Source organism: Rattus norvegicus, chromosome 4 (genome assembly GCF_021556685.1).
Source record: "Rattus norvegicus strain SHRSP/BbbUtx chromosome 4, alternate assembly SHRSP_T2T, whole genome shotgun sequence".
NCBI classification, from domain to species: Eukaryota; Metazoa; Chordata; class Mammalia; order Rodentia; family Muridae; genus Rattus; species Rattus norvegicus.
The window spans coordinates 20622212-20648149 of NC_141537.1; the positions used below are offsets into that span (position 1 = coordinate 20622212).

Below are 25938 nucleotides of genomic sequence, written 5' to 3' on the forward strand. Positions count from 1 at the left end.
CTGACTTGCGTGGACAAAATCACTTCACATCCTTTTTAACAAATTCAAAGTCGCTTAGGCTGTGGAACTCAACAATTATCTATAATTAGCACTTACTTTTCTTTGCGCCATACCTTCCCAGAGCAAGAAAAGCTACAAGATTTTCAAATAACTGTGGCAATCCTATTGGTATTGAATTTCATGACCTTGTTTTCTGGCTTCATTAAAGCCACTATAAGGTATTCAAGTTTAATTCTTAGAGATGTGCTTTCTTGACACGTTATCCTACTTATATCTGACAATATGCATAAATACATACCTACATACATACATGTATTTCTTGACAAAATATAAAAATGAAATATTTCAGAGGCTGGTACTAATTTTTTGTTTGTTTAAAAAGGGAAGCAGAGCGCAATTAGCTTACTTAATTCTATTCCCAATTCTCTCATGGTAAGGTCACAATATGGAGCCATTTCTGCTATCTAATTCCCTTCTTGTCTTAAAAACCAAGAGGTGACTGTTGGATCCCAGTACTTTCTATGAATAAACACTACTTAAAAAGTAAAATAATCAGGGTTGGGGATTTAGCTCAGTGGTAGAGCTCTTGCCTAGCAAGCGCAAGGCCCTGGTCCTCAGCTCTGGAGAAAACAAAACAAAACAAAAACAAAAAAAATAACCAACAAAAAAAAAACAAAACAAAAAGCAAAATAATCATTTTTAAAATAAACTCTGCTAATATTAACCGATCAATGGTTATTATAACATTAACAATGGTTATTATGACATTTTCAAATACGGATATATGGATATATGGATATATGGATATATGGATAAATGTTATCGAATTCATTGCCTATTATCCTTAAAATTTATTAGGGTGTCTCAAGAGACCTTGGGTGAGAGATTACTTATTTGTGCAGAGTAGCTCGTGAGATGATGGCTTAGTGGATGCTGTCTGCTACTCAGACTGAGGATCTGAGTTTGATCGAAGTGACTAACATGGTAAAAGAGAAAAGACCCTAGGAATTTTTCTGACCCCTACACATGCATCATAGCAGACAAATGCCCATACATATATTCAAACAATAAATAAAAATGTGTTTTTAAAAACAAGAGCTTTGATTATTGATCAATGATTATGCCACTGATGCCTGAATTAGAGAATTCATAAGGCAGAATTAGTGAATATCTAGGAGATGTGCAAAAGCAAAGTTCTTAGAGGGTAACCACTGTGTTTGATTTTAAAAGGAAAAGGATGTTTATCCTCACACTATATCAAAGACTTTAACCTATTTTTTTCACAATTTGCATTTTTATTTTATCACATAAATAAAATGTTATTAATGATGAATACCTATGAAATCATTAAATAACAAATATGTAAATTCCTGCCTTATTGATTTGTAATAATACCCTAATATTTGTAGTAGATGTTGATACTCTTGTTTTTAAAAATGGACAATATACATGTTAGGCTGACTAAATTGCAATTGTCATAAATTGGATTATTGGATATTACCAATAAGTCAGCTTATATTTATTTACTAATTTGTGATAAAAATATTTCATGTGATAGTAATTCTTGTCCTGCATATACTCTTCTGGAATCATGTATGAGATTAAGGAATTTGAGATTTAGGGGAAATACTATGTGTTTTCCCATATACATAGATGTGAACTGGCAACTCAAGATTTGTGGGGATGTCAATCTGGAAAAAACTTGGAGTAGGGAACAGGATGAATATGTACCCATTTTATTCACAAATGTCAATTTATTTTTATAATCGACTCCTTCATTTGAATGGCAATGGCACCGAATATCATTGAAGCAACACTCATGCTGTGTTCATGACATCGTGTATGTTCATTAGTCCATAGACTTCACAGTGTAAAGACTATTTATTGTTGCTATTTAGACCACAGAGAAAACACACGGGGTATATAAGATTATTTGTCTAACATCTCTAATTGTTACTGGAGGCTTAAAAACGTAACTATCATTTCCACCTTGATCAAAAGAAAGCTATTTAGCTAGTCGAATTCAAAACCTGGGGTTTTCCCATTCAACTGTGTTGAGGGCACGACTGAGAGATGTTTTGGAATTCTTTTCAAGCCTATTGAAGATTAGTCATATTTTACTCTTCTTTGCTTTTCATGGGCATTGTCTTAGTTAGGATTTTACTGCTGTGAACAGAAACCATGACCAAGCTAACGCTTAGATAACATTTAATTGGGGCTGGCTTACAGGTTTAGAGGTTCAGTGGATTATCAACAAGGTAGGAGCATGGCAGCATCCAGGCAGGCATGGTGCAGGAGGAGCTGAGAGCTCTACATCTTCACCTGAAGGCTGCTAGAAGAAGACTGGCTCCCAGGCAACTAGGAAGAAGGTCTTAAAGCCCATGCCCACAGTGACTCAAGTATTCCAACAAGGCAATACTTCCTAATGGTGCCATGTCAGGCCAAGCATATACAACCCATCACAGGTCAGAGTCATTACTATGGAAGTTATGAAATGGATCCTAACATATTTTCCTGTATTAAGGATGAAGACTGAGAAAGGAGATAGTTTGTCATATTTTCACTAATTTTATTTTCCTAAGGAGATATTATAAAAACTTTTATTTGCAATAACCCAGAATCAACAAAATAGATACATCATACAATAAGCAAGTATTATTTTGACCTACTCAGATTTAAGTTTCAGGAAAGTAGGCTAAGCCTATAGATTATTTGTGCATTCTGTGCTAAGATGTTTTTATTTCTGAGATAAAGCCCCAAAGAGCATAATTCAGGGAAGGAAAGTAAGCTTTTCTGATGGAATTTCCTCTCAAGCTTTTAATAGTTTTTAAGAAGCTCTTTGACACATGCCTCTTAGCATCCATTTTATTGTGATTAGAAACAGCCAAGATCTCTTTGTAAATCTTTTTAACTGGAATTCAGCATTACCTTGTATGAGATAACAAAAACCAGATAATTTCACCAAATGAGAAATTGAAAACATAAGTGGACACAACTTTTTAAATATTTAAAATTTTGAAACAATCCCCCAAAGTCTGAAGAAAACAATGCCTGGACATGACAGAAAGCTTGTAAGTGGGAAGCTGAGAGAAAATAACAGTACACAGCTGATATCAACACAAATATGGAAGAATGAAGAGGAGGAGGGTTCAACCAACAGGGAAGGAAGGTTAACAGAGAAGGAGAGGGAAAGGGCAAATAATACTAAGGTTGTTTCATAAAGCTCCAATGAATTTTATTATTTTATATTTATTATAAAATCACACATAATGTATATGGTTATGAATATACATCTATCTATTTATCTACACACACACACATACACACATAATGTATATGGTTATGAATATACATCTATCTATTTATCTACACACACACACACACACACACACACACACACACACACACACCCTGATCTTAAAGAAGTCATAGCAGTAGAGTTTACATTGTTTCCCTTAAGAGCCATAGCCTAACAAAAACTTTAGTTGCAGGCATGAGAAATCTCTTTTAAAGCAGTAATGATGAGACCGTCTGACTCAGTGACAGGCTTCAAACTGGCAGTCCAGGAGATTAAACCTAAAAACCCAGGCTTCAAGCAGCTAGTCAGAAACTGCAGCACCACCTGGCCTGAAGCAAGGAAACAGCAGTTTCCAGCCAGTCCCCAAGCCCTGGTAATGGTTTTGAAATGCCTAATGTAAGACAAAGCCCACCTACCCTGGATTGCCCTAAAGCATTTTAAATCAGACCTGCATGTTCACTTAGTTGTCTCTCTGTCTTGGTAATAGAACCCCAGCATGCTGGACACTGTTTGTGTTTACATATTATTTCAGTCAGGGGTATCATTCTTCAGTGAATCATGGACCCTTACAGTTGGTCAGGGTAGTCTTAAGTAACTCTCTAAACAATATAGATTGTGGCTATTGTCACCTATTGCCTCTCAAAAGTTAAGGCAAGACCCTATTTCTGAGGACACACACATTTAGGACAAAGGACACAGATCAGTTGTGCTATGTCTAACCTGAAAACCTCCTTTCTTTATAGTCTAACTTCCATGGTATCAGAAAATGCTATGCAATCTGTTGAGGCAGAGAAGCAATTATTAGTCCTACTCAGCTGTGATGCCTGTGAGCTACAACAATGACCAACATGCATGGCAAGGTATCCATGATGGTGTAGTAGGTAGCATTCAGTCAAAGTCCAGTCAATAGGAGAAAAACCATGCCTAATTCTAGAATCCTAGCAAAATTCCAGGGGTATTGAGCCCAAGAATGTTACCAGAGAACTTATTAGTCCCCATTATTCTAAATCTTACCTACAGGCAAGCATAGCTATTATCCCTTTTGAAGAGGCTTCTTATAGTAAATGGAGACCATCATAGAAAATTACAACTAGACACAATAACAAGTCATGGGAAGCCCATAGATATCCATGACCCAATGGATGCATTTATTTCATAGTTCATGCCTTTATGGTTCAAGGAATATCACAGAAAAGGGGGGTGGAAAGATTCTAAGAGCCAGTAACTAGGAAGCCTTTTGTGAAACTTGCATTAGAGCAGTTTCCTCCAAGGTTAGTTAGCTTTCCATCATGGAGGTAACATTGTTAAGACTTAAGATATAAAAGTAAAACAGTAGCAGTTTTTAAAGTGAGGCGTTTACAAAGCTGTAAAATAATGTTCTAAGGGGGGCAGGATTTCATTCTTCAAGGAAGCTCCTTGAGATAGGAAAGAAACAATTCAAAATAGCTTCAGGAAGTCCCTGAAATTGTACAGGGTCACTAGTCACTTCCCGCCCCAAGAGAATATAAATAGTAGACTGCTGAGAGTCACTCTCAGACAAGCCAAGCTCCAAAGACAACTTTCAGTCAAGCCCAGGAAAAAACAGAGACCAGACAAGCAGCTTGGAAGAAGCAGAGAACTTCATAGAGCACACAGTTCTATGTTCATGGGACACGGAACAAAGACCAGATGAGCTGCTTGGAAGAGGCTCAGACCTTCTAGTTACTTAGAAAGAACTCTGAAAACTTTGAGCTACCTGTAGTATGTGCAGTCTGCTACAGCTTTTGTGAGCTGTCACACATGCTGGGATGAGCATTGATGATGTCATTGTCTTTGAGTCATTTCTGTTCCTACTGCAGTAGCCCCTCACCCATATTCCTGTAAGCACCCCCAGTAAACTCACTGGCTCACCATGTTGTTGACTTCCTATCTGGGGTGAGTAGGCATCTCCTAGGAAAAGTCTGTCGCACAACCTTAATCTAACACAGATCTTAACAATAACAGTATCAATAGGCATGCTAATATGGAAAGGGGGAAATCTCATAGGATTACACCTCTGAAGAACTATAGGTAACTGATGGCCATTGAGAGAAGGGAGAGTTAGCAATATTCTAGGGATGACCATTGAATAGCCCACTAGCAGGATCAGTTCTGAAACTCTATACACACAAACAACAAAGATAGACTCAGTGGATGTGGAAAAGTCTGCAGGCACGAAAGAAAAGGGGAAAGTGGTATGATTATATTCAAACAAAACACATAAAATAAAATAAAATTCTATAAAAGAAGCTTATATAATAGGCACATTACCAGAAGTCCTTTTCCAGGGAAGAGACCAATAAATAGGTCAAAGCCAGATTGCTGACCTAGGCTGTCAGTGGATGCCATGTCACTCAGCTAAATGACCTGCCATTGAAAAGCAGGCAGCTACTTGCCCTGGAAATGGTGGGTCAAATTAATATGCTTGGACTGCAGAGGATTATGTGCTATATTTGGAGAATTAAACCAGGCAATAGTAATTCAGCAGAATAAAGTGAGGGAAATGGTTTGGCCCAAAGAGGAAAGCTGCCAGAGACTGCAGAATGTCAGCTCCTCCCAGGAATATGTGGTGACTTGGCAGCCAGTGAATCCCCTAGTGAACCTGTGGAGCAGCTTGAGGGATCCAAATGCACTAGCTCACAGGCTATTTACATAATCTCTCTCTCTCTCTCTCTCTCTCTCTCTCTCTCTCTCTCTCTCTCTCTCTCTCTCTCATCCTAGGGTTAATGGTTCCACTTTTAAAGCATGGTAAGTCTGGTCTTCCTTGCTGTTGTAAGTGGTTGGTTAAGCCACTTAAATCTTTTCCTTAACTGACATTTTAGAGAAAAGAGCAAACCATAGGTGTACCCCAAGTTTTTCTCTTTTTTTTGTCTTCCTTCACTTTGCCTCCCACTTGGCTGTTTTGTTCTCCCCATCTTCCCTTCCTTTCTTTCTCCTGTTTCCATTACCCTTCCTAACTTTTTTTTTTTATCCAAGACAGGAACTCTCTATGTAACCCATGCTAACCTCAAACTAATGACCACACTGCCTCAGACTTCCCTGTGTTGAGATTTTCAAGTATGTGGCCATTCTGTGCTCCAGCTCATGGCAGCTTTAAGCCATGAATGTCAAGAAAGCTGCTATAAGTTCCTAATAGGGGACTTCATGATTGGGACCAACAGGAGGTCTGACTCACCCAATCCTGCCTGTGAGGAAGTGTAGTTTCTGGTAGCTGTGCCTTTCTACAAGGCTCCAGCTCTTGCCTGGGGCCCCTCCCCTACACTATACCTGCTGGGCACTGAGAACAGCTCTTCTTTGCAGTTCATTATGGTGTGTGTGTGTGTGTGTGTGTGTGTGTGTATGTGTGTGTGTGTGTGTGTGTGTGTGTGTCCTGTATAGCTCCTCTGATCAGTCCTTTTTCCCCCACTGTCATTATATTCTGTGAAATAGCTCTTTGAATGTGTAAGTTGATGCCTACTGAGAAGTTGACTCAGGATGACTCAGGACTTTCTCTTTCCAGAGGATGTTCTCCCAATTTTATCTGAGACTGTGTTTTTGAATTATGATGTCTCCTTCAGTCAACATATATTGCCCAATATATTCCTGAGCATGTACACTGTGATACTCATTTCTCCTCTTGCTTCACCAATGTGCCAGTCCATTAAGACTTGGAAGAGTTTTCATTCTTCACAGTCACAGATCTCATTACCTTCTCCTTTGCTGATGTCACAGCCTGAAGGAAAAAAGACCTCTGCGAATATCATACCAGAATGTTCAGGCCAGATGCGAAACACTCTGAGCTTTGTTTTCTAGCATGAGTTACAGATTTTTTTGCCTCACAAGCAGTGTGGGAAAAAGAGGATACAGAACACCCCTGGGAACAGGAGGGAGCAATGAAGATTCTTTTCCTAGGTTTCCCCTTGACTCGAATATTAGCTACTTTCTATTATTTCATATGTGTTTAAGCTCAGTGAGTTCCTCAAACAAAGCCAGATGTTTGATTGCATCCAGAAACAATGGCTTTAGTTCACTGTTGACTGAAACTTCTGAAACCAGGAATCCAAACATGTCTTTCTTATTTTCATATTATTTCTATCAGGTATTTGTCAAGTCAAGAAAACACTTGAACAGCACCAAGGATATGTTATTTTTTTAAAAAATGATCTATTTACTTTACGTATTTGAGCATGCTGTCACTGACAGACCAGAAGAGGACACTGGATCCCATTACAGATAGTTGTGAGCTACCATGTGATTGCTGGGAATTGAACACATGACCTCTAGAAGAGCAGCCAGTGCTCTTAACCATTGAGCCATCTCTCTATCCCTGGATATGCTGTTTTTAAATCATCAAAACACTAGTAAATATTCAAACAATAAGTCATATTTTTGAAAAGAGAAACAGTGATTTAATAGAATTTTTTCTAAACTACTCTTAGGTTAACCTCCAAATCACTATGTAAGGAAAAGTAACCTTAAACTTATGATCCTACTGCCTCTAGCTCAAAAGTGAAGACATGGAAATTGGCTGGATTTTCATGGTACTACCCCTCTCAAACACCTCAGATGGAAACAAAATGAACAATTAGCAGACCAATAATGATCCGAGTGAGATCTGAAAATGTAAACTTGGGTGACACTTGGAATAGAAAAGAGAGGGAAAGACTTAAGAAACACTTAAGCGGGAGACCCTGTAAGGATTGATCACTAAATGGACAATCACTTAGAAGAGCAATTGGAAGACAATGCAACCAACCTTGAGACATACTATATGTGACTTTTCTTTTCCATGCCAGAGAGGTTCAAATCCAGACCCTACTGATTGCTTGCCAAAATGGGGCACCACTGGCACACTTTCTGGCTTAAAATACAATATTACGAGTGTATAGATTAAGAATAAGTCCTCACCTTTATTTTGTAGTAAAACTAGTCACAAACTGCAATATATATTTTTCTATACAATGTTTGCATATTTCACATTTAAAAAATTGTCTTCATACTAGCAAATATGTGTTTGTTTGGTTGTTTTGAGATACAATATGAAGTAGGCCAGCCCGGTCACAAACTCAATAGCTACCTTAAACTATTAACTTGTAAGCCATCTTTCCTGCCACTTGGTCTTGAATTCTTGGTCCTTCTGCCTCTTTTTTTTTAATAAGTCTTGAGATTACAGGTATGTGACATCATACCCAGCTAAAGAATTATTCCTAATAAATTAAGCAATTGCCCTTCTCCAAGTAACACTATTGTTTCTGCTACAAGGCCTCGGTGCCATTATGTATTGTTGTTGTTCAACTTAGATTGAAATCTACATAATGTTCTTGCTAGAAGAGAATTTAATCACTGACTAGTCAATGGAAGGTATTCTCTGTCAAAGTAACGAGACAATTCAAGCAGCTCTCAGGGAAGGTTAACTGGTCCCAAGGAACTGAGGCCATGGAAATCACACTATGCAGAGAGAGACAAAGGCAAGGGGGAAGAAAAAGAGAGAAAAAGGGGGGCTTCTTCCCAACCCCCCCACACACATACACACACACAGAGAGAGAGAGAGAGAGAGAGAGAGAGAGAGAGAGAGAGAGAGAGAGAGAGAGAGAGAGAGAGTTATATAGTGAAGAGCTAGAGGGGGAGAGGAAGCCCAGCCCTTGGTCTGCAACATTTAGAGAGGGACTGAGGAATGCTGGGAGGGCCTGAAGGGCAGGTCCACTTTGTTATTTTAAATAGGCATCTAAGCCACAAAAGTCAATACTAACCTTTTAAAACCAGATTTTAAGTAATTCATTGTTTCTTATTCAATGATTTTAATCTCCAACACAATTATTTTCATGAATATTTTCTTGAAATGTAGGTAAATACTTTAGTAAGGATAATACACATAAAACCTTAGAGACAAAATATAAAAAAGATGTCACTCAGAGACTGCTAATCCATGCTCCCAAAGTCCCAGGGAAAACACTTTCTGAAAATAGATCACATTCAGAGCTCCAAAATACCCCTAAGCCAAAAGCGCACATCCACTTTACCTAGATAACATCACAGAGAACTATAAAAAAAAAATACTGAAAATTAGCTGAGAAATATCACACCCATCTCAACATCAACAAAATTGAGCAAATAGATCTACATTTTTGGTTCAGCCAATTAATTACTAATTAGAAGGAAATGATCTACCAGACAATTGAAAGTAAAACAACAATTGAGAGAAGACATTTGCCACAAAGTACATTATGGGAAAATTGTTCGTGTTCTTTCCATCCTGGTAGCAAATGTTATGGTTTGTTTATGTTCTGCCCAGGGAGTGGCGCTATTAGGTGTGGTCCTGTTGAAGGAGGTGTGGCCCTGCTGTAGGTGTGTCTCTGTAGATTTGGGGTTTAATACCCTAGTCCTAGCTGCTTGGAAGTCAGTATTCTAGCAGCCTTCCGATGAAGATGTAGAACTCTCAGCTTCCCTTGTATCATACCTGCCTGGATGCTGCCATGTTTCCATCTTGATGATATGGACTGAACCTGTGAACCTGTCAACCAGCCCCAATTAAATTTCGCATCCTTCATGTTCACAGCAGTGAAACCCTAACTGAAAGTAACTGAGATAAAGGGAAGCTACCTACCCACTGATTAAAGCCCTTAGAAGCCAATGTAAGTATGCCCAGCCTCACTTGGCGCAGACATGAAATGTAAAGGAGCACAATCACTTTCAGACCCTAAAATCCCTCTCAGGAGATTGAAACTATTCAACTTCCAATAGGCTTGATTGTCTGGATTAATAAAACAGTAATCAATGAAAGAAAAATTTAAAATTGCCAAATAATATTATCAGTTAACTCTCATAGAAGATGGTTTGGATAAATTCCATTTCTTCCAATTGGACAAAATCCTCTATAGTTCCCCCAACATTTTTGCGTTGTGCATCTGTTGATAGATATATGTCTATAAGTTTTTCCCAAATATAGAATTCTTAATTTCGATTCAACTTGACCTACATGTGTTATGGTAGCATTGTGAATATTTGTTCTCTTTGTATAGCACCTTAGACGCAAAAGCTCATCCAAACTTGTTAGTCAGAGATTCCTTTTCCTCACCGAGGTTACCCCAACACTAATCACTCCCACACCCCACACCGGTATATGTGAGACTGCAGTCACTAAACTTTTTGTACATAGAACAGCAGATCAATGTCACTACATTAACTGACAAAGTTAAGAAAGTGAAACCTAGAGTGTGTATTTAGTATAAAATCCCATTTTACTCTTTTAATTCATATCTAAAAGGTATTCTCAAATACATGCCAGATGGTTTTTAATTAGCAGCCTATTTCTTTCTTTCTTTGCATTTCACTTTTCTTCAGTTTGTATTTTCATTTCCACATTTCCCTTAATTGTGAGTACTCTTTCTGCATTTCATCTTCATAAATCATTTTCAGTCAATTACTGATCACCATTACTGCTTCATGCCACCTGTCTACTACCAAGCTTCAAGGTACATTCTGAGTCATGTTTAGAACACATATACTTCACTTGACTTTCCAGAGTTATCCCCATTTTTTTCTGTCTCTGCTTCTACCTACTGTGGGATGATGACTGTGCTAGTGGAGATTTGTCTCTACAACCTCTCAGTTCTGGAAGCCGTGTTAGGCTTCCTATGTGTATAGATATTTGGTCATTCTCAGGTTTCTGATGGGGTTGAAGACTGATTGTAGTCTCATAGTCTATCAGGCTGTTTAACTCTGAAAATATTTATCTTATTAGATGGTTATCAGATAGTATACAAGCTAGCTAAGATATAATACAGAGTTTAAGCTTTTCTTAAGCTGGAATGGGTAACTAAATAGTCTGTTTAACTGATAAAGTGTTGAACTGGGTGTTAGATATATTTTATGTTTTTAATTACAAAATGATAATAGTTGTGCTCAGTTTTTATTTGAGAAAAAAGCTTTTTCTAATTAGACAAAAAGGGTGAACTGTGGGATGATGTCACAGGTGAAGCAGGTACAAGATAGAAGGAGGCCTGTCATTGGATGAGAAGGAAGGATGGGTGGGAGAAAAGTTTGAAGGAAGAGGAGGAGACTAGAATGGAAAGGAGGAAGAGACAGGAGGGAGAGGGAGAGAAGTCATGACAGGTGACGTTAAGATTCCGCTCTGTGTATTTACAGGTTGTTCTTAATGTTCTTAAGGGATGGATGGTACTGGGCTTTGTATGTTTAGGTGGGCAATTATTTCCTACCAATTGGGTTAAAGATTATTGTGTTGTGTGGTCTTTCATGTGTAGATTTAAGTGTAATGGAGTGTGGGGCGGCTCGTCTGGGCTGTCACGGAACTGGAATGTGTGCTTCTGGCAAGATATCCAGCAGATATCTTGGGCACTGCGGTGCCGGACCTAAGTGGGAATAAAAGACAACCTTACTTTTTAAATTTTTTATATTTTTATAACAACAACCTACATCTCATGTCTCATCATTTCTTATGTGTACTCTTGATGACATTTCTAATGAACCCTGTGATGCAAGCATGATTCCTTACATCCTTAACTGCGGCAAGGTTCTGAAATTTTCCTTCTTGAATTCATCTGCACATTTCAACTGCCTAACTACAGTATGGGTTAAACTTCTTCATGATGGCATGCCAAGTCCAACATGGCCATGACAGGGACAGCATGACATGATTTTCCAGCCCAGGGACAGAGACAGCAGGACTTGAGCCTCCACAAGTTTCAGTGGTTCCTATGGGCATAAGGTCTATCTATCTATCTATCTATCTATCTATCTATCTATCTATCTATCTATCTACTGGGAAATTGTCTCCATAGTTAATGACTCCCTGATAATTAGAAGAAGCTGCCTAGGAAGCAAGGGTGTATGTACATCTCAGCAAAAAGCAAATGCTAAGACCTTTAGGACAGCCTTTCAGACTGTGGGAAAGATCTGTAACATAAGAGTTTAAAAATATATAATCTCACTATTTGCAGATGATATGATAGTACTTTTAAGTTACCCCAAAAATTCCACTAGAGAATTAGTACAGCTGATAAACAACTTCAGCAAAGTGGCTGGATATCTACTCAAAGGATAAACTGGCCAAGAAAGAAATTAGGGAAACGACACCTTTCACAATAGTCACAAATAATATAAAATGCCTTTGTGTGACTCTAACCAAGTGAGTGAAAGATCCGTATGACAGGAACTTCAAGTCTTTGAAGAAAGAAGAAGATCTCAGAAGATGGAAAGATCTCTCATACTCATGGACTGGTAGGATGAATATAGTAAAAATGGCCATTTGGCCAAAAGCAATCTACAGATTCAATGCAATCCCCTTTCAAAATTCCAACTTAATTCTTTATAGAGTTAGAAAGAGCAATTTCACATTCATTTTGAACAGCCAAAAAACCCAGGATAGCAAAAACTATTCTCAATAATAAAAGAACTTCCAGGGGAATGACCATCCCTTACCTAAAGTTGTATTACAGAGCAATAGTGATAAAAAAAAAAAAAAAAAACAACAACTGCACGGTATTGGTACAGAGATATGCAGGCTGATCAGTGGAAGAGAATTGAAGACCCAGAAATGAACCCACACACCTATGGTCATTTTGAAGGACCATAGGGGCTTTTGACAGCCTTACACCCACCCACCTCGGGGCAATGTTAGGCCAGGTTCTATCTTCCCACTTCTGGTCAAAGCTAGGCCTACTTTCATTCTCCACCCACAGTTCTCTAGAGGAGCAGGGACATTCTTGACAAACTGACGAATGCACTGACTGATAATCACCTGACCCTCTGGTCCCAGATAGAGTTCCCATGCTTGCTAACTAATAGATTCAAAGGTCAATATGCTTAGTCAATAAGTTTGAACTGTAACCTTGCTGATGTAACCTGCACCCCTAAAATGTATAAAAACTGCTTGTTATAGCCATTCAAGGTCACCTTCTAGTCACTTGCCAGGAGGGGACTTGCTGACTGAAGGTTGACCCCTAAGTGCCAGAAAATAAACCTCTTGCATTTGCATCAAACTCCATTCTCAGGTCTCACTTGGAGGTTCTCCTTGTAGTTTACAACTTTATCTTTGACAAAGGAGCTAAGGCCATCCAGTGGAAAAAAGATAAAATTTTGAACAAATGGTGCTGGTTCAACTGGAGTCAGCATGTAGAAGAATGCAAATTGATCCATTTTTATGTCCTTGTAGAAAGCTCAAGTCCAAGTGGATCAAAACCAGATACCACTTAAAACCAGATACATTGAATCTGATAGAAGAGAAAGTGCTGAAACACATGGGCACAAGGGAAAATTTCCTGAGCAGAACAGCAGTGGCTTATGCTTTAAGATTTAGAATTGACAAATGAGATTTCGTAAAATGGTAAAGCTTCTGTAAGGCAAAAGACACTGTCAATAGGACAACAGGTTGGGAAAAGATCTTTACCAATCCTACATCCAATAGAGGGCTAATATCTAATATATCTAAAGAACTCAAGAAGTTAGACTCCAAAAATCCAAATAACCCTATTAAAAAATGCGGTACAGAGCTAAACAAAGAATTCTCAGGTGAGGAATATCGAATGGCCAAGAAGCACCTAAAGAAAAATTTCAACATCCATAGTCATCAGGGAAATGCAAATCAAAATAACCCTGAGATTTCACTTCACACCACTCAGAATGCCTAACATCAAAAATCAGGTGACAGCAGATGCTGGCGAGGATGTGGAGAAAGAGGAATACTTCTCCATTATTGGTGGGATTGCAAGTTGGTAACCACTGTGGAAAACAGTCTGGCGGTTTGTTAGAAAACTGAACAGTATAACTGAGAATGCAGCTATACTGAAGGACCCTAGTTCTTACTGAAGCATAAGAGCTATTAGGAAGCATGGCCTTCTAGAAAGTATGTAGGTTATGAGGACCCTAAGGGCTTTCACCAGCTTTACACCCACCGCCTCAAGTCAAGATTAGGCCAAGTACCAGCTTCCTGCCTTGGGTCAAGGCTGGCCAGGTTCCATTCTCTACCCACAATTCTTGGGAGGAGCAGGGGCATTCTTGAAAATTCACGGAATGTACTGACTGATAGTTATCTGACCCTCTGGTCCCAGATAGAGTTTGAAGGCAAGTCATATAAGTTTAAACTGTAAACTTGGTGATGTAACCTGTATTCCTAAAAATACAGGAAACCTGTTTCCTATAAAAACTGCTTGTTCAGGATCACCTTCTAGTCACTCGTCACAAGGGACTGACTGAAGGTCAACCCTGACTTATAAGAAAATAAACATCTTGCTTTTTGCATTGAACTCCATTCTCGTGTCTCACTTGAAGGATCTCCTGGTTGTTAAGACTCACTTTAAGCCTTACAGTACTGCTCCTGGGCATACACCCAAAAGATGATCCAACATATAACAAGGACACAGGCTTCACTATGCTCATAGCAGACTTATTTATAATAGCCAAAAAGAACCCAGGTGTGTGTGTGTGTGTGTGTGTGTGTGTGTGTGTGTGTGTGTGTGTGTGTGTGTGCTTTGCAGACAGATTCCAGAGTTCAAAGGGAACCTGGAGTAATGACTGAAATGATATGTAAATAAAAGACTAGGCCTTTGATCTGCCAGAAATGAGCTATCCAAAGAGGTTTTAGAATAGCAAGAAGAAACTGTTTCTTTTCTGACTGCTCTTAAACACTCCTCTCAGGGACTTCTCTCTAAATGGAGGCTGGTTCTTGACAATGGCATCTCCTATTTTATAAATTATTTGGATTGTACCTCCATTTTGGATCTTGCATCCCACTACTTCTTCTGAAGGACTCTAAAGGCTTTTGCTAGCCTTACACCCACCTGTCTCGGGTCAAGGCTAGGCCAGATTCCATTTTCCACCCACAGGAACATTCTTGAGTAAAAAAATTCTTAGAAAGTACTGACTGATAGTCACCTGACCCTTTGGAAAGTTCATGATCTACCTATGCTTGCTAGCCAAAAGGTCAATATGCTTAGCCAATAAGTTTGAACTGTAACTTTGCTGATGTAACCTGTGCCCCTAAGCAGTATAAAACCTGCTTGTACTAGCCATTCAAGGTCACCTTCTAGTCATTCCCCTCAAGGGACTGATTGAGGGTTGACTCTGATGTGCTGGAAAATAAACCTCTTGCTTTTGCATCGATTGCAATGCAATACATGAATCTAACCTTATTTTTCATTGAAATTTATGAAGGGATTCCATAGCTTCAAATGTCTATTGTAAGTCGTTGAACTCAACCTTTTGTTTGCATACTATGTCTCCGGCCACTCATGGACTGCAGTGCCTTCTCTAATTTTCACTGTTATTAGTGAACCTCAATAACTTTAAACACATGCTTACATCTGATGATACAGTAGTGTATGGTGCTGATAACCCAGGCCACAGAGTCACACACACTGGGGTTTGCATCTTCACCTAGTTGTTAAAGCCAGTAGAGTCTTCTGACCAACAGTTTCATTTTATGCGAACTGCTAGAATTCCCAGCGTACATGCTATCACTGAGGTGTTTCTTGTATCTGGTAGAGAGGACTTAAAAGCAATAACTTTTAATAAACTCCTTACTGTGTTTGGCTTCTGCTAGTTACAATTAGTACTACATCACCATTCTTAATTCTGTTCAAATTCAGACCTGTGTCTTCAATTCTAGTTCCTCTGCACTCCTGTATATGTGTCTTTTACCTACTTGGATCTCCCATGTATTCTTCAACCACAACTTTGTAAAAACCTGTAGTTGAGAGGACTATATTTGTGTGTAGACCAGTATTCATCCTTGTAAATGTTGATTCTTTCAAAGTATATTAGTACTTAATTTCATGGCGACCAATTTCAGCACTCAGAGAACATTGCACTCATGTACAAGACTTTGCTTTCTGTCCATCTCTACTTGCCCTGTTCTTCCCTTGCACTCTTTGCTCCAGCTTCAGTGAGTGATAAAGAGCTCTAACCAGAGATACTAAAGAAAGGGAGAGTTGAGGCTGGAGTGATGTACCCATGGCTAAGAGCACTGGCTGTTGTTTTAGAATATGCTTATTCTGTTTCCAGCACTTACTGGACAGTTCTCAACTGTTTGAAACTCCAGTTCCAAGGGATCTCATGTCCTCTTCTGGACTCCTTGGGCATCAAAGCATGCATATAGGCAAACCACAAAAATAATATTTTTCAAAATGTAAGAGTTTATGTTACGTCACAGTTCAAGGTACCATGGCAGTCAAGCAAGGTAGCAAGAGCTTGAACCACTAGGTCCTGTGCTCAGTCAGAAGAGAGCAAGGAATGCTTACACGCTAGTGCTCAGCTTGGCTGCTTCTCTTTCTGCAGTTCAAGGACTCTTGTCCAGGCAGTGGTTCCACTCAGTTAGGATAGGCCACTGCCCAACGATGAACATAATCAGTGTAATCCCCACCAATATGTCCAGAGGGAAGATATTCCCAGGTGAGTCTAAATTCTGTTAAATTGACATTTTAACTAACAAGTGCTCTTTCTATTTTCCCTCAGAGGGTTCGTCAATTTAAAATTTGCTCCTCCCATGAGCACGCGTGGCAGCCACTGCATGCCGTCTACTTCGCAAACCATGCTGCCATCTTTATGTTTGCAGCTGCAGCTACGCTCCCCAAGGATACAGTCTCCTAAGCACATGTTTTGGTATACGTTTTCATAACAGTTCTTCTTTGTATCACAGAAAACAGCTTCTCGGAGCAATTCTTAAAATGTTTAATCACAGATATGGCATCGTTATGAACAATCAACCCAGCACAGCTGTGCATACCTGAATGCTTCCTGGATGGCATGAGCTAGCATTGTATACACAGACAGTGTCTTATGCAGAATATATTTGCTCACATTTAACAATAACAGTGTTGGAAATATAAGAGAGATAGTGTGGGTATTGGTACAATAAGGAAGAAATCACACATCTTTGGAATAAATTATTGGCTTTCTTTTATGCTCTGATTAAGAGTCTTCACATGGTTTTCATTTCTTTTTCTCCTTGAGAGTTTCTTTTAAAATAATCTAATTGGGTGGAACAAACCATCCTTGAAGGTAGGCCTCACGCTCAGCAGTAGATGGCCAGGCTAAAACAGACTCAATGGCATCTTCGTAGGTTCTTTTTCTCATAAGGTTTTGTCTGGGTTTTTGTTCAACCTTACAGGTCTTTGCATATATATCATGCTTCCAGTTTTGTTCTTTTATGGGATTCCTGTGTGTGGGAGTGTGTGTGTGTGTGTGTGTGTGTGTGTGTGTGTGTGTGTGTGTGCATTACTTGTTTCTTGTGTTCTTTCTTTGGCTTCTTCTGTTTGTTTTGTCATATTATAATTTGTTTTATCTTATTCCTTAGATGTGTGTTTGTTTTCTAATGAGATAAGGCAAGAGTGTAGCTGTGCATCGAAGAGGGGTAGGTAGAAGGAGCTGGAAGGAGTTGGAAGAGGGGAAACCATAATCAGAATATATGTCATGAAAATAAACCTATTTTCAGTAAAAGAAAAAAATAATGACTTGAGGACATTAAATAAATATTTTATATCAAACTTTTGTGTATTCCAATCTAGTTAACAGATGCCTTTTTCATAACACATCTGTCTTTCCTATTTAAGAGAGGAAACACTTGGGAAACCTGATTTTTAAAAACATCTTTTTGTTTGTCTTGAAAAAAGACAGAGAACTCAAATACTTGTTCCTAGATTTTTATCTGCTTATTGAGGGGTAACTTCTGTCCTATACTTTTTTTTTTATTTTGCATTTTGTTAAATGTATTTTTGCCACCTAGAATAGACCCATACACTACCCACTGTTAGGCTTGTACATAATGTATATCTATATAAAAGAGAGGTTAAAGTGCTCTCATGTGATATTCTCTTAGGATTACATTATTTCCACTTAAATTTGCAGTAATATAATTGCCTTGTATCTTATCCTATACCTCTGTCCTCTCACAGCATGACTGCATGGTGTACTTTTATATATAACAATTGCTGAGGTCCTTAGCATCAAAATACCTCAGCATCTGGACAAAAATCTTTGGCTTTGTAAACAATTGCATTTTATATAAAAATGCTAAATATTCGAGATGGAGTAGAAAACTGCAATAATCTGCATTTATATATGTGTAATTGCAATTTTTCTGGTACCTAGTGAAGAATTAAAGGGAGTAAAAACATAATCAGGAAACCATGGACTTTGTCTAAAACCAAATTATATTGGTTTTGTTGTTTGTTTTTCTTTGTTTATTGAACCGGCTGTTTCCTGGCAACAGAAGGAAGCCAGGGCAGTTATCTGCATTACAGAAGGAAGCAAGGGCAGTTATCTGCATTACAGAAGGAAGCAAGGGCAGTTATCTGCATTACAGAAGGAAGCAGGGGCAGTTATCTGCATTACAGAAGGAAGCAGGGGCAGTTATCTGCATTACAGAAGGAAGCAAGGGCAGTTATCTGCATTACACAAAGCAAACAATAAATGAGTTCTATGAACACCTCAGGCACAGCAAAGGTGACTTTACATTTCTGTGTGCACACAGGTCGGACTAATGCCTCTTCCCATCTGCTGAGAAGAAATACACTTAATAATTTTTTCTCTAACTATATAACATTCTTAATTTGATTGTTTCTATATTCAGTATTGTGAATTTCTTCACGTATTTCTATCTTTCTTTATGTATCTCTTGCGTTCTTCTTTCACAGAACTATGAAATTAGAAATTTAATTATTTTGAGGGTCAGTCTTAACTAAGACAGAAAAACTTGTCTAAAGTTCTGCTAGCCCCAAAGAGGACATAACTATAAATCACTCACACCGTGCATTACCTCTTCCCTGTTCTCACCCTCAACCCTGCCTCTCTGTTCTACAGCTAATCTGAGACTCACTGGTGGTCAGGGTCAGTTCCCTGAAACCTAGACAGATTGACTCACAGGATTAAATAAAAAGGAAGCGGTTTCTGATTGGCTCCTTCTTGGAAAGCAAGCACATTTTGTGTGGGACTGAGGGGAAGGAAGGAAGCAATGTGGAATGAACAGAGTCTCACTGGCAGCTGCTAACACTCACACAGATTCAGCTTACTTATAAGCATTAAGGTTAAGAGAGAGGTGAGATTAAGTGGATAAAATTATACATGCACTGCTGCTTCTTTTTATACTTGAATTCTAGAAGCATGAAGAAATTAAAAGCCATTGATTTATATACACATATATACAATATTCATATATTTATATAGCTGTATCTCAGAACACTGTGTGGGGGGAATTTTGAGAGCTCGTGGGAAAACGCCAGGAAAACAAGAGTCTTGTGACCCTAGTTTTGTCAAAGCAAACAACTGTTCTTGGAATGTGTTTTCATGTTCCTTTGAGGCATAGCAGATAGGATTGAGTTTACTTCAGCTGTTATTATTCGTGTGCCTCTCTGGAGAAAAATACTTTGCCACATGTGATTTTTCCTTGTGATTGAACATCTTATTCAGGCGACTCCTCTTAACCCTCAGAGTATACATCGTCTAATTCTCTGAATAAAGCTGGCTATTGCATGAGACTTTAGTCTGCCTAGTGTTTAGGCCCAACTCTGTCAGGTTTACATCACCAACCAGAGCATTACACCGCTGTACTCATAGTCTACTTCAGGTCTTTAGGTACATAGTTTTTGTTTTCCATGGTGGGACATAGATGCCTGTGTGTTCTCCAATGAGCTTAATTCTAGGTTATCAGGGTAATGGATTTGGAAATAATATATATGGGAGAGTTGCCAGAGTCTCTTTCTATCTCCCTGTTTCCTTCTCTCTCTTTCTCCCCATCTCTCCCCATCTCTCTCTCTCACTTTGAGTGTGTGTGTGTGTATGTATGTGTGTGTGTGTGTGTGTGTGTGTGTGTGTGTGTGTGTATCAGGGATCAGGGACTGGATGAGACTTTGGGAAACATGGCAGCAGGTAGAATGTTTACAGATTTTTAATGAGTCAAAGAAATCTTGTTGAGAAACCATGGAAAAGTAGCATCTTCTAATAGCACCAGGAAACTATCATTTACTCCCAGGATTTACAGAATGAGGGTTTTTGAAGACAGATAAGTCACTTTGAAAAGAGAATTATACGAATTCTAGGTTTAAAAATATAAAAATTAAAAGAATAAACCCCAAAAGGCCACAGACCCAGGGCTAAGCCCTGCAGCCAGGACTAACAGGCCATAAAGATAAAGGAGCACAGGAAACACTGTCCAGGCAGGACTGGCAAGCCATAAAGAAAAGGAATGCAGGAACCAGCCTGAGTTAATGGGACTGATTCATGGGACGTCTGGCAGGAAGACATCTCCCCCCAGCTCACTCAGGGCCATCCTCCAGACCCTGATAAGCCCCTGACTTCTAACACGTACTCTTTCTGCTTTGTTCTCACTGCTATGTTTGAATGAGCCAATTGTATGTAACCACGCCAAAACCCCCTAGTCTTCTCTATATAACCCTCTGACTTTTGAGTTTCGGGGTCGACACCTCTGTCTTCTGTGTGGGATATGTGTCGGCCCGGAGATCTCTGTAATAGGTCTCTGTAATAAACCTCGCCTTTGCTTATTACATCCAAAATGGTCTCTCTGTGTCTGGGGTCCGCGATTTCCCAAGACTTGAGTAAGGGTCTCTCTGCGTGGGATCTTTCAACTTTACATATCCCACAAAGGTCTAAATACACTCATATTCTATCATGGTCTCTTGACACCATGTCTCAATCACTCCATTTTTTTTTTATAGAATGATATTTGGAGTCATGTTATAGGATCAGTTCACTCATAGCTTCATGTGTGCTGTGATCTGATATCTTTTAATATAATACCAATATATGCTCTTTATTTTAGAGGAAAGTTAAATAATTAAGTGAGGTAATACATTAAAAATGTACTTTGAGTGGTATAAAATATTTAGAAGAATAAGCATGGTTGGGAGGGATAATTTATAAAGGATAATAGATATTAGTCCTTAATCACCAAATAACTTAATAAATTAATAAATGCTACAACAAAAGGAGCAGATAGTCATCAGATGATAAAGTAAAATTACTAATAAATGCATAAATATATTCAGCATTTTTAGCTATCAGAGAAATGCAGTAAAAAAAAAAATTCGACTTTCCTATGACCCACAGTCAGAATGAGTTCCATCAAAAAACCAAACAACAGTGAATGCCAGATAGGATATAGGACAATTAAGAAATGCTTATACATTGTTATCGATGATGTAAATTAGTCAAGCCACCATGAAACCAGTGAGGAGGTTGTAAAAAAAAATAAAAGTAGAACTATCACACAATCCAGTTATATTACAGCCTACCTATACACATACTCAAAAAGGTCTAGGTCGACATATCACAGATTCCATGTTTTTAGACACAATACAAAATAACTTAGTTAAAGAATTAACCTGAGTATCTAACAGAAGATTAATACATGAATAAATGTGGTCTAAATACACAGCAGCATTGTATTCAGCCACCAAAAAGAATCCATATCCCTTGTTGAAAAATGTATGCAAAAGAATGTCACATCATGTAAAACAAACCAGACTCCTAAACACAAATATTACATTTTCTCTCATTTTTGAATTATAGATCTTTACACACACACACACACACACACACACACACACACACACACACACACCATTAAAATAGCTGAAGAGAAACTTAGGAAGGAAGGTGATTAATCAAAGATGGGAAGTGTAGAGGACGAGGGGAATGGAGATAGAATGGTATATATGATCAGATGATATATAAAAATACCTTCTCTGGATTCCAAACTTGCTGGAGTAATTGAAAGATAAGGTAAAACTTTAAAACTTAGGCTTGCTTGAGGGAGTAACTCTGTCTCTGACTCTTTTGCCTGACTTTTGGGACCCTTTCCCTTTTATTAGGTTAACTTATCCACCTTTGACATGAGGGTTTGTTACGCTGTATTCAGTTGATATCCCTGGGAGGCCTGCATGTTCTGAAGGGAAACAGGAACAATGGATCTGGGAGAGAGTGGAGATGGGGTGAGTGTGAGGGAGAAGTGGGAGAAGTGGAGGGAGGGGAAACTGTGGTTAGGATGGTCCTTCCCTACACGTCTATCTGCTCCTCAGGTCCCCTCTGATAGTTATCGAGCATCCAGGCTCACATCGAGGCCTTCGATGAGGAAGAGATTTGGTTCCATTCTTTTCCACGTGAATATTATTTTCCAGCAACATTTGTTAGATATTTTTAAGCAATGTATGATTTTGGATCTTTGAAAGCATTCATCTGGCTGCAACTGCGTGGGCTGAATCCTGCGCCCTCTACCGTACTCCTTTAATCTTTGTGTCTCCTCCCTATCAAGTCATGATCCTCTCTAAAACTTCTGTACCCCCAAGGGACAGAATATTTAAATATAATTGAGGAAACAGGACAAGGAGTTCCTAAACATGAAGTTATGCCTGAAGTTAATGATTTACCATTTGCCGCTTTGCTCATTTTTCCCTAGATGAGTTTGTAAGGTAGCATGTAGATTCTGGTACAATTCAATAAAGTCAATGTTACTTACCCTCTGTGTCTGTTGCTCCCATTCCTGGCTGTTTCACAGGGTCCTGTCCATTCTGTCCCATCTTTCCTCTGTTTCAAAGAGAAAAGAAATGACATCTTTAGTTATGATCCCCCAAATACAAATGGGGCTTAGTTTGAGGCAATAAAATGACATTTTGTATTCATAGTCAACAGTGGACCATTTGTATGACAAGTATGCAAGTGGTTAACCTTGCTATGCCACATTAATTTTAGAATGGGAACTTCATTAATATTCCCAGTCAGTCTAAACATAACATCACAGAAATCAACACATTTTATTTATAAACTCATTTATAAAAGAGTTGAACTCATGAATTTGTTAAATTTCTCCCATTTAAAAAATCTTTCAATACACAACTTTGAAAAATGCTCAAATGAACAGGAGACTACCTGATTCATACAACATAAATATATACATATTCACTAAATCTAGTCAAATTATCTTAAACATTCATTCTTGTTTTTAATTTTTAATATATGTGGGGAGTATATCTCTATAAATATGAAGTGTCACACGTTCTTTAGTAAGAAGGTAAATGCTGAATTAAACAACACGTGGAAATAATTATGTAACTTAAATTGATAATTTCTTAAATGAAACAAGTGGCCAATAGGTTTGGAAAACAAGTGGCTAATTCAACATCGCTTAATCCCCAGGTAACAAATCAAAACAGAAGTGAGATATTACATAACTCTAGGAGAAATATGTTGATGTATCAAACAGATTCTGTCAAGAATGTGGAGCAGAGAGAAGGTGTATACACTACTTTCGGAATTTTAATTAATATAGCCATTTTGGGGCTATGAACAGTACAGACTTTCATCAAAAATTAAAAGTAAATTCTGTCTGTGTGCCATGGTCAGTGCAGAGACTCATAACACCTCAGAGTACTGAGAATAGGACTACCTAGCCTTAAGTGTTACATCTGGTTCACTCACCTCAAGTAGGGTGAAAAGACTATAAGAGCCAGATGATGGGAAGAAATGCTATCTTCTGGCTATGACACAGCTATTGTTGTCACAAATAGTGTAAAAATATGACAACCACAAAACTCCTCAAGTTAATGCTGGAATAAAGACTTTCACGCTTGATAAACAGCAAAAGTCAAACTACCATGTGACCTTACAGTCCAAAGGATACATATAATGGGAATGCAATCAATATGTTGTAGATATCTATACTTCAATGTTCATTGAAACTCTGGTTACTGTAATGCATAGATATCTGTGTCAAACCCACTGATGTGTCAGTAAAGGACTCTCTATGAATGCATAAAGAAAATATGTTGGATGCGCAGCAGGGATTTTATTTAAACCATAGCTGTAAATGGCAATCACAGATAACAGAATGGGATCCTGTTCTTTACCACAACAGGAATTAGAATGCAGGGAGTTAGGTGAAAAAAGCCAAGCACTGAAAAATAAACATTGTAAGATTTCACTCATATTTAGAACCTAAAAATGGTCATCTCACAGACATGAGAATGTTATTACCAGAGGCTGGCAGAGTAAGGGATGGGAAGGACACTGGGAAGGCTGATTAATGGGTGTTTAGTTACAGATCAATAAGTTCTAGTATGATATTACATAGCAGTCTGGCTGTAACTTATAAGAAGGCATTCCAGAAAGTTATAAACGGGATTCTGTATGTCTTCACGACAAAAAGTGGAGAAATGTTTGAGAAAATTCTAAGCTTATATTGGTTTGAACATTACACAGTATATTTACTCAAATTTTATATGAATTGTATCAGTAGGCACACTTCTGTGTCATTTGGAAAATAAAAAATTCACATCTTAATAAATTATAATAGCATAGACTTGCCATTCTACTCTATGAAATTGTAACTATAAGAATCTAATTATTTATTTTCAGAAACTGCTCAAAAGGGATTCTTCTTTCATTATCCTGTCTATTCCAAACAAGAAGGTAAAATATTTCTGTATGATAGAAAGAAAGAGAGAAAGAAAGAAAGAAAGAAAGAAAGAAAGAAAGGAAGGAAGGAAGGAAGGAAAGAAAAGAAAGAAAAGAAAGGAAGGAAAGGAAAGAAAGGAAGGAAAGAAAGGAAGGAAAGAGAAAGAAAGAAAGAAAGAAGAGAGAGAGAAAGAAAAAGAAAGAAAGAAGGAAAGAAAGAAAGAAAGAAGGAAAGAAAGAAAGAAAGAAAGAAAGAAAGAAAGAAAATAAAAAAGAAAAAGAAAACATGGTTGGGCAGGCAGAATTTGCATGGTAGAGACAGACAGATGTCTATGAGTTCAAGGCCAGCCTCATCTAAAAATGATCTCCAGGACAGTCAAGGCTACACAGAGAAAGTTTGCCTTGAAAATAAAATCAAATCAAAACACACAAACAAAAAACCAAAATAAAACAAAAGTAGAGAAGATGTAAAATTAGAAATTATTTTATTTTCAAAGACATTTTATTGTTCTACTATAACAATTTTAGGCCGATTATCTAAGCACATAACTCTATTTAGTAATTATGTGAAACCACATGCATGCATGCATGCAGAGTATATAATATGCACGCACATATGTATGTATTCATGCATGCACATCTATGCATAATCCATATGCATATATTGATTTTCTCCTTATGAATTCATAGTCCCTTTCAAAAAGCATATAGAACTTCATTTATTTTTTATTTTTTAATTATGTCGTGGCAAAGCCCAGGGTTGTGGATATTCTAGGAAATTTCTCTATCCCTGGGCTATGTCTCCTGCTCAGCCACGCACAGAGCTTCAGTTTGTCTAATTGTCTTATTAAGATGAAATTAGTTAGGTTAGACAAGCTAATACAGTTCCTTCTGTTACTGTTAGAGGAAAGGAAAGTTTAAGGTTTAGCTGTAGTATATATGCTGGGAGAATGTATTAAAATGTATTTTGTTACTTAGTAAAACCCAGTTTAAAAAAAGAGAGGATCCCTTTAGTGTTACCATTATGGCAGAGTACTGAAAAAAAAAAAGACTACTTTTACATTACATCAAAGTTTATGAAAAGCATTATAGTTTAAGTTTAAGTAATTAAATATACATCTGAGTCATCAATTTTACTTTTTAATGATGATACCTGAAAATAAATTGTTTAACTTTAAAACATTCATCAAAATGTGCAGTAAGTCGTCCTTCTGGGAACTCTTGGA

At 38.0% G+C, this 25938-nt stretch overlaps 1 protein-coding gene across 3 annotated transcripts in view; it reads right to left on the reverse strand.

Annotated features, from left to right (window-relative positions):
* Window positions 1-25938, reverse strand: part of Pclo (piccolo (presynaptic cytomatrix protein)) — a 356755-nt gene that overhangs the window by 18323 nt on the left and 312494 nt on the right. For all 3 annotated transcript variants that reach the window (XM_087659103.1, NM_020098.2, XM_087659104.1), the window contains 1 exon segment: window positions 22779-22846. In XM_087659103.1, coding sequence (XP_087515229.1) covers window positions 22779-22846 — 68 coding nt within the window.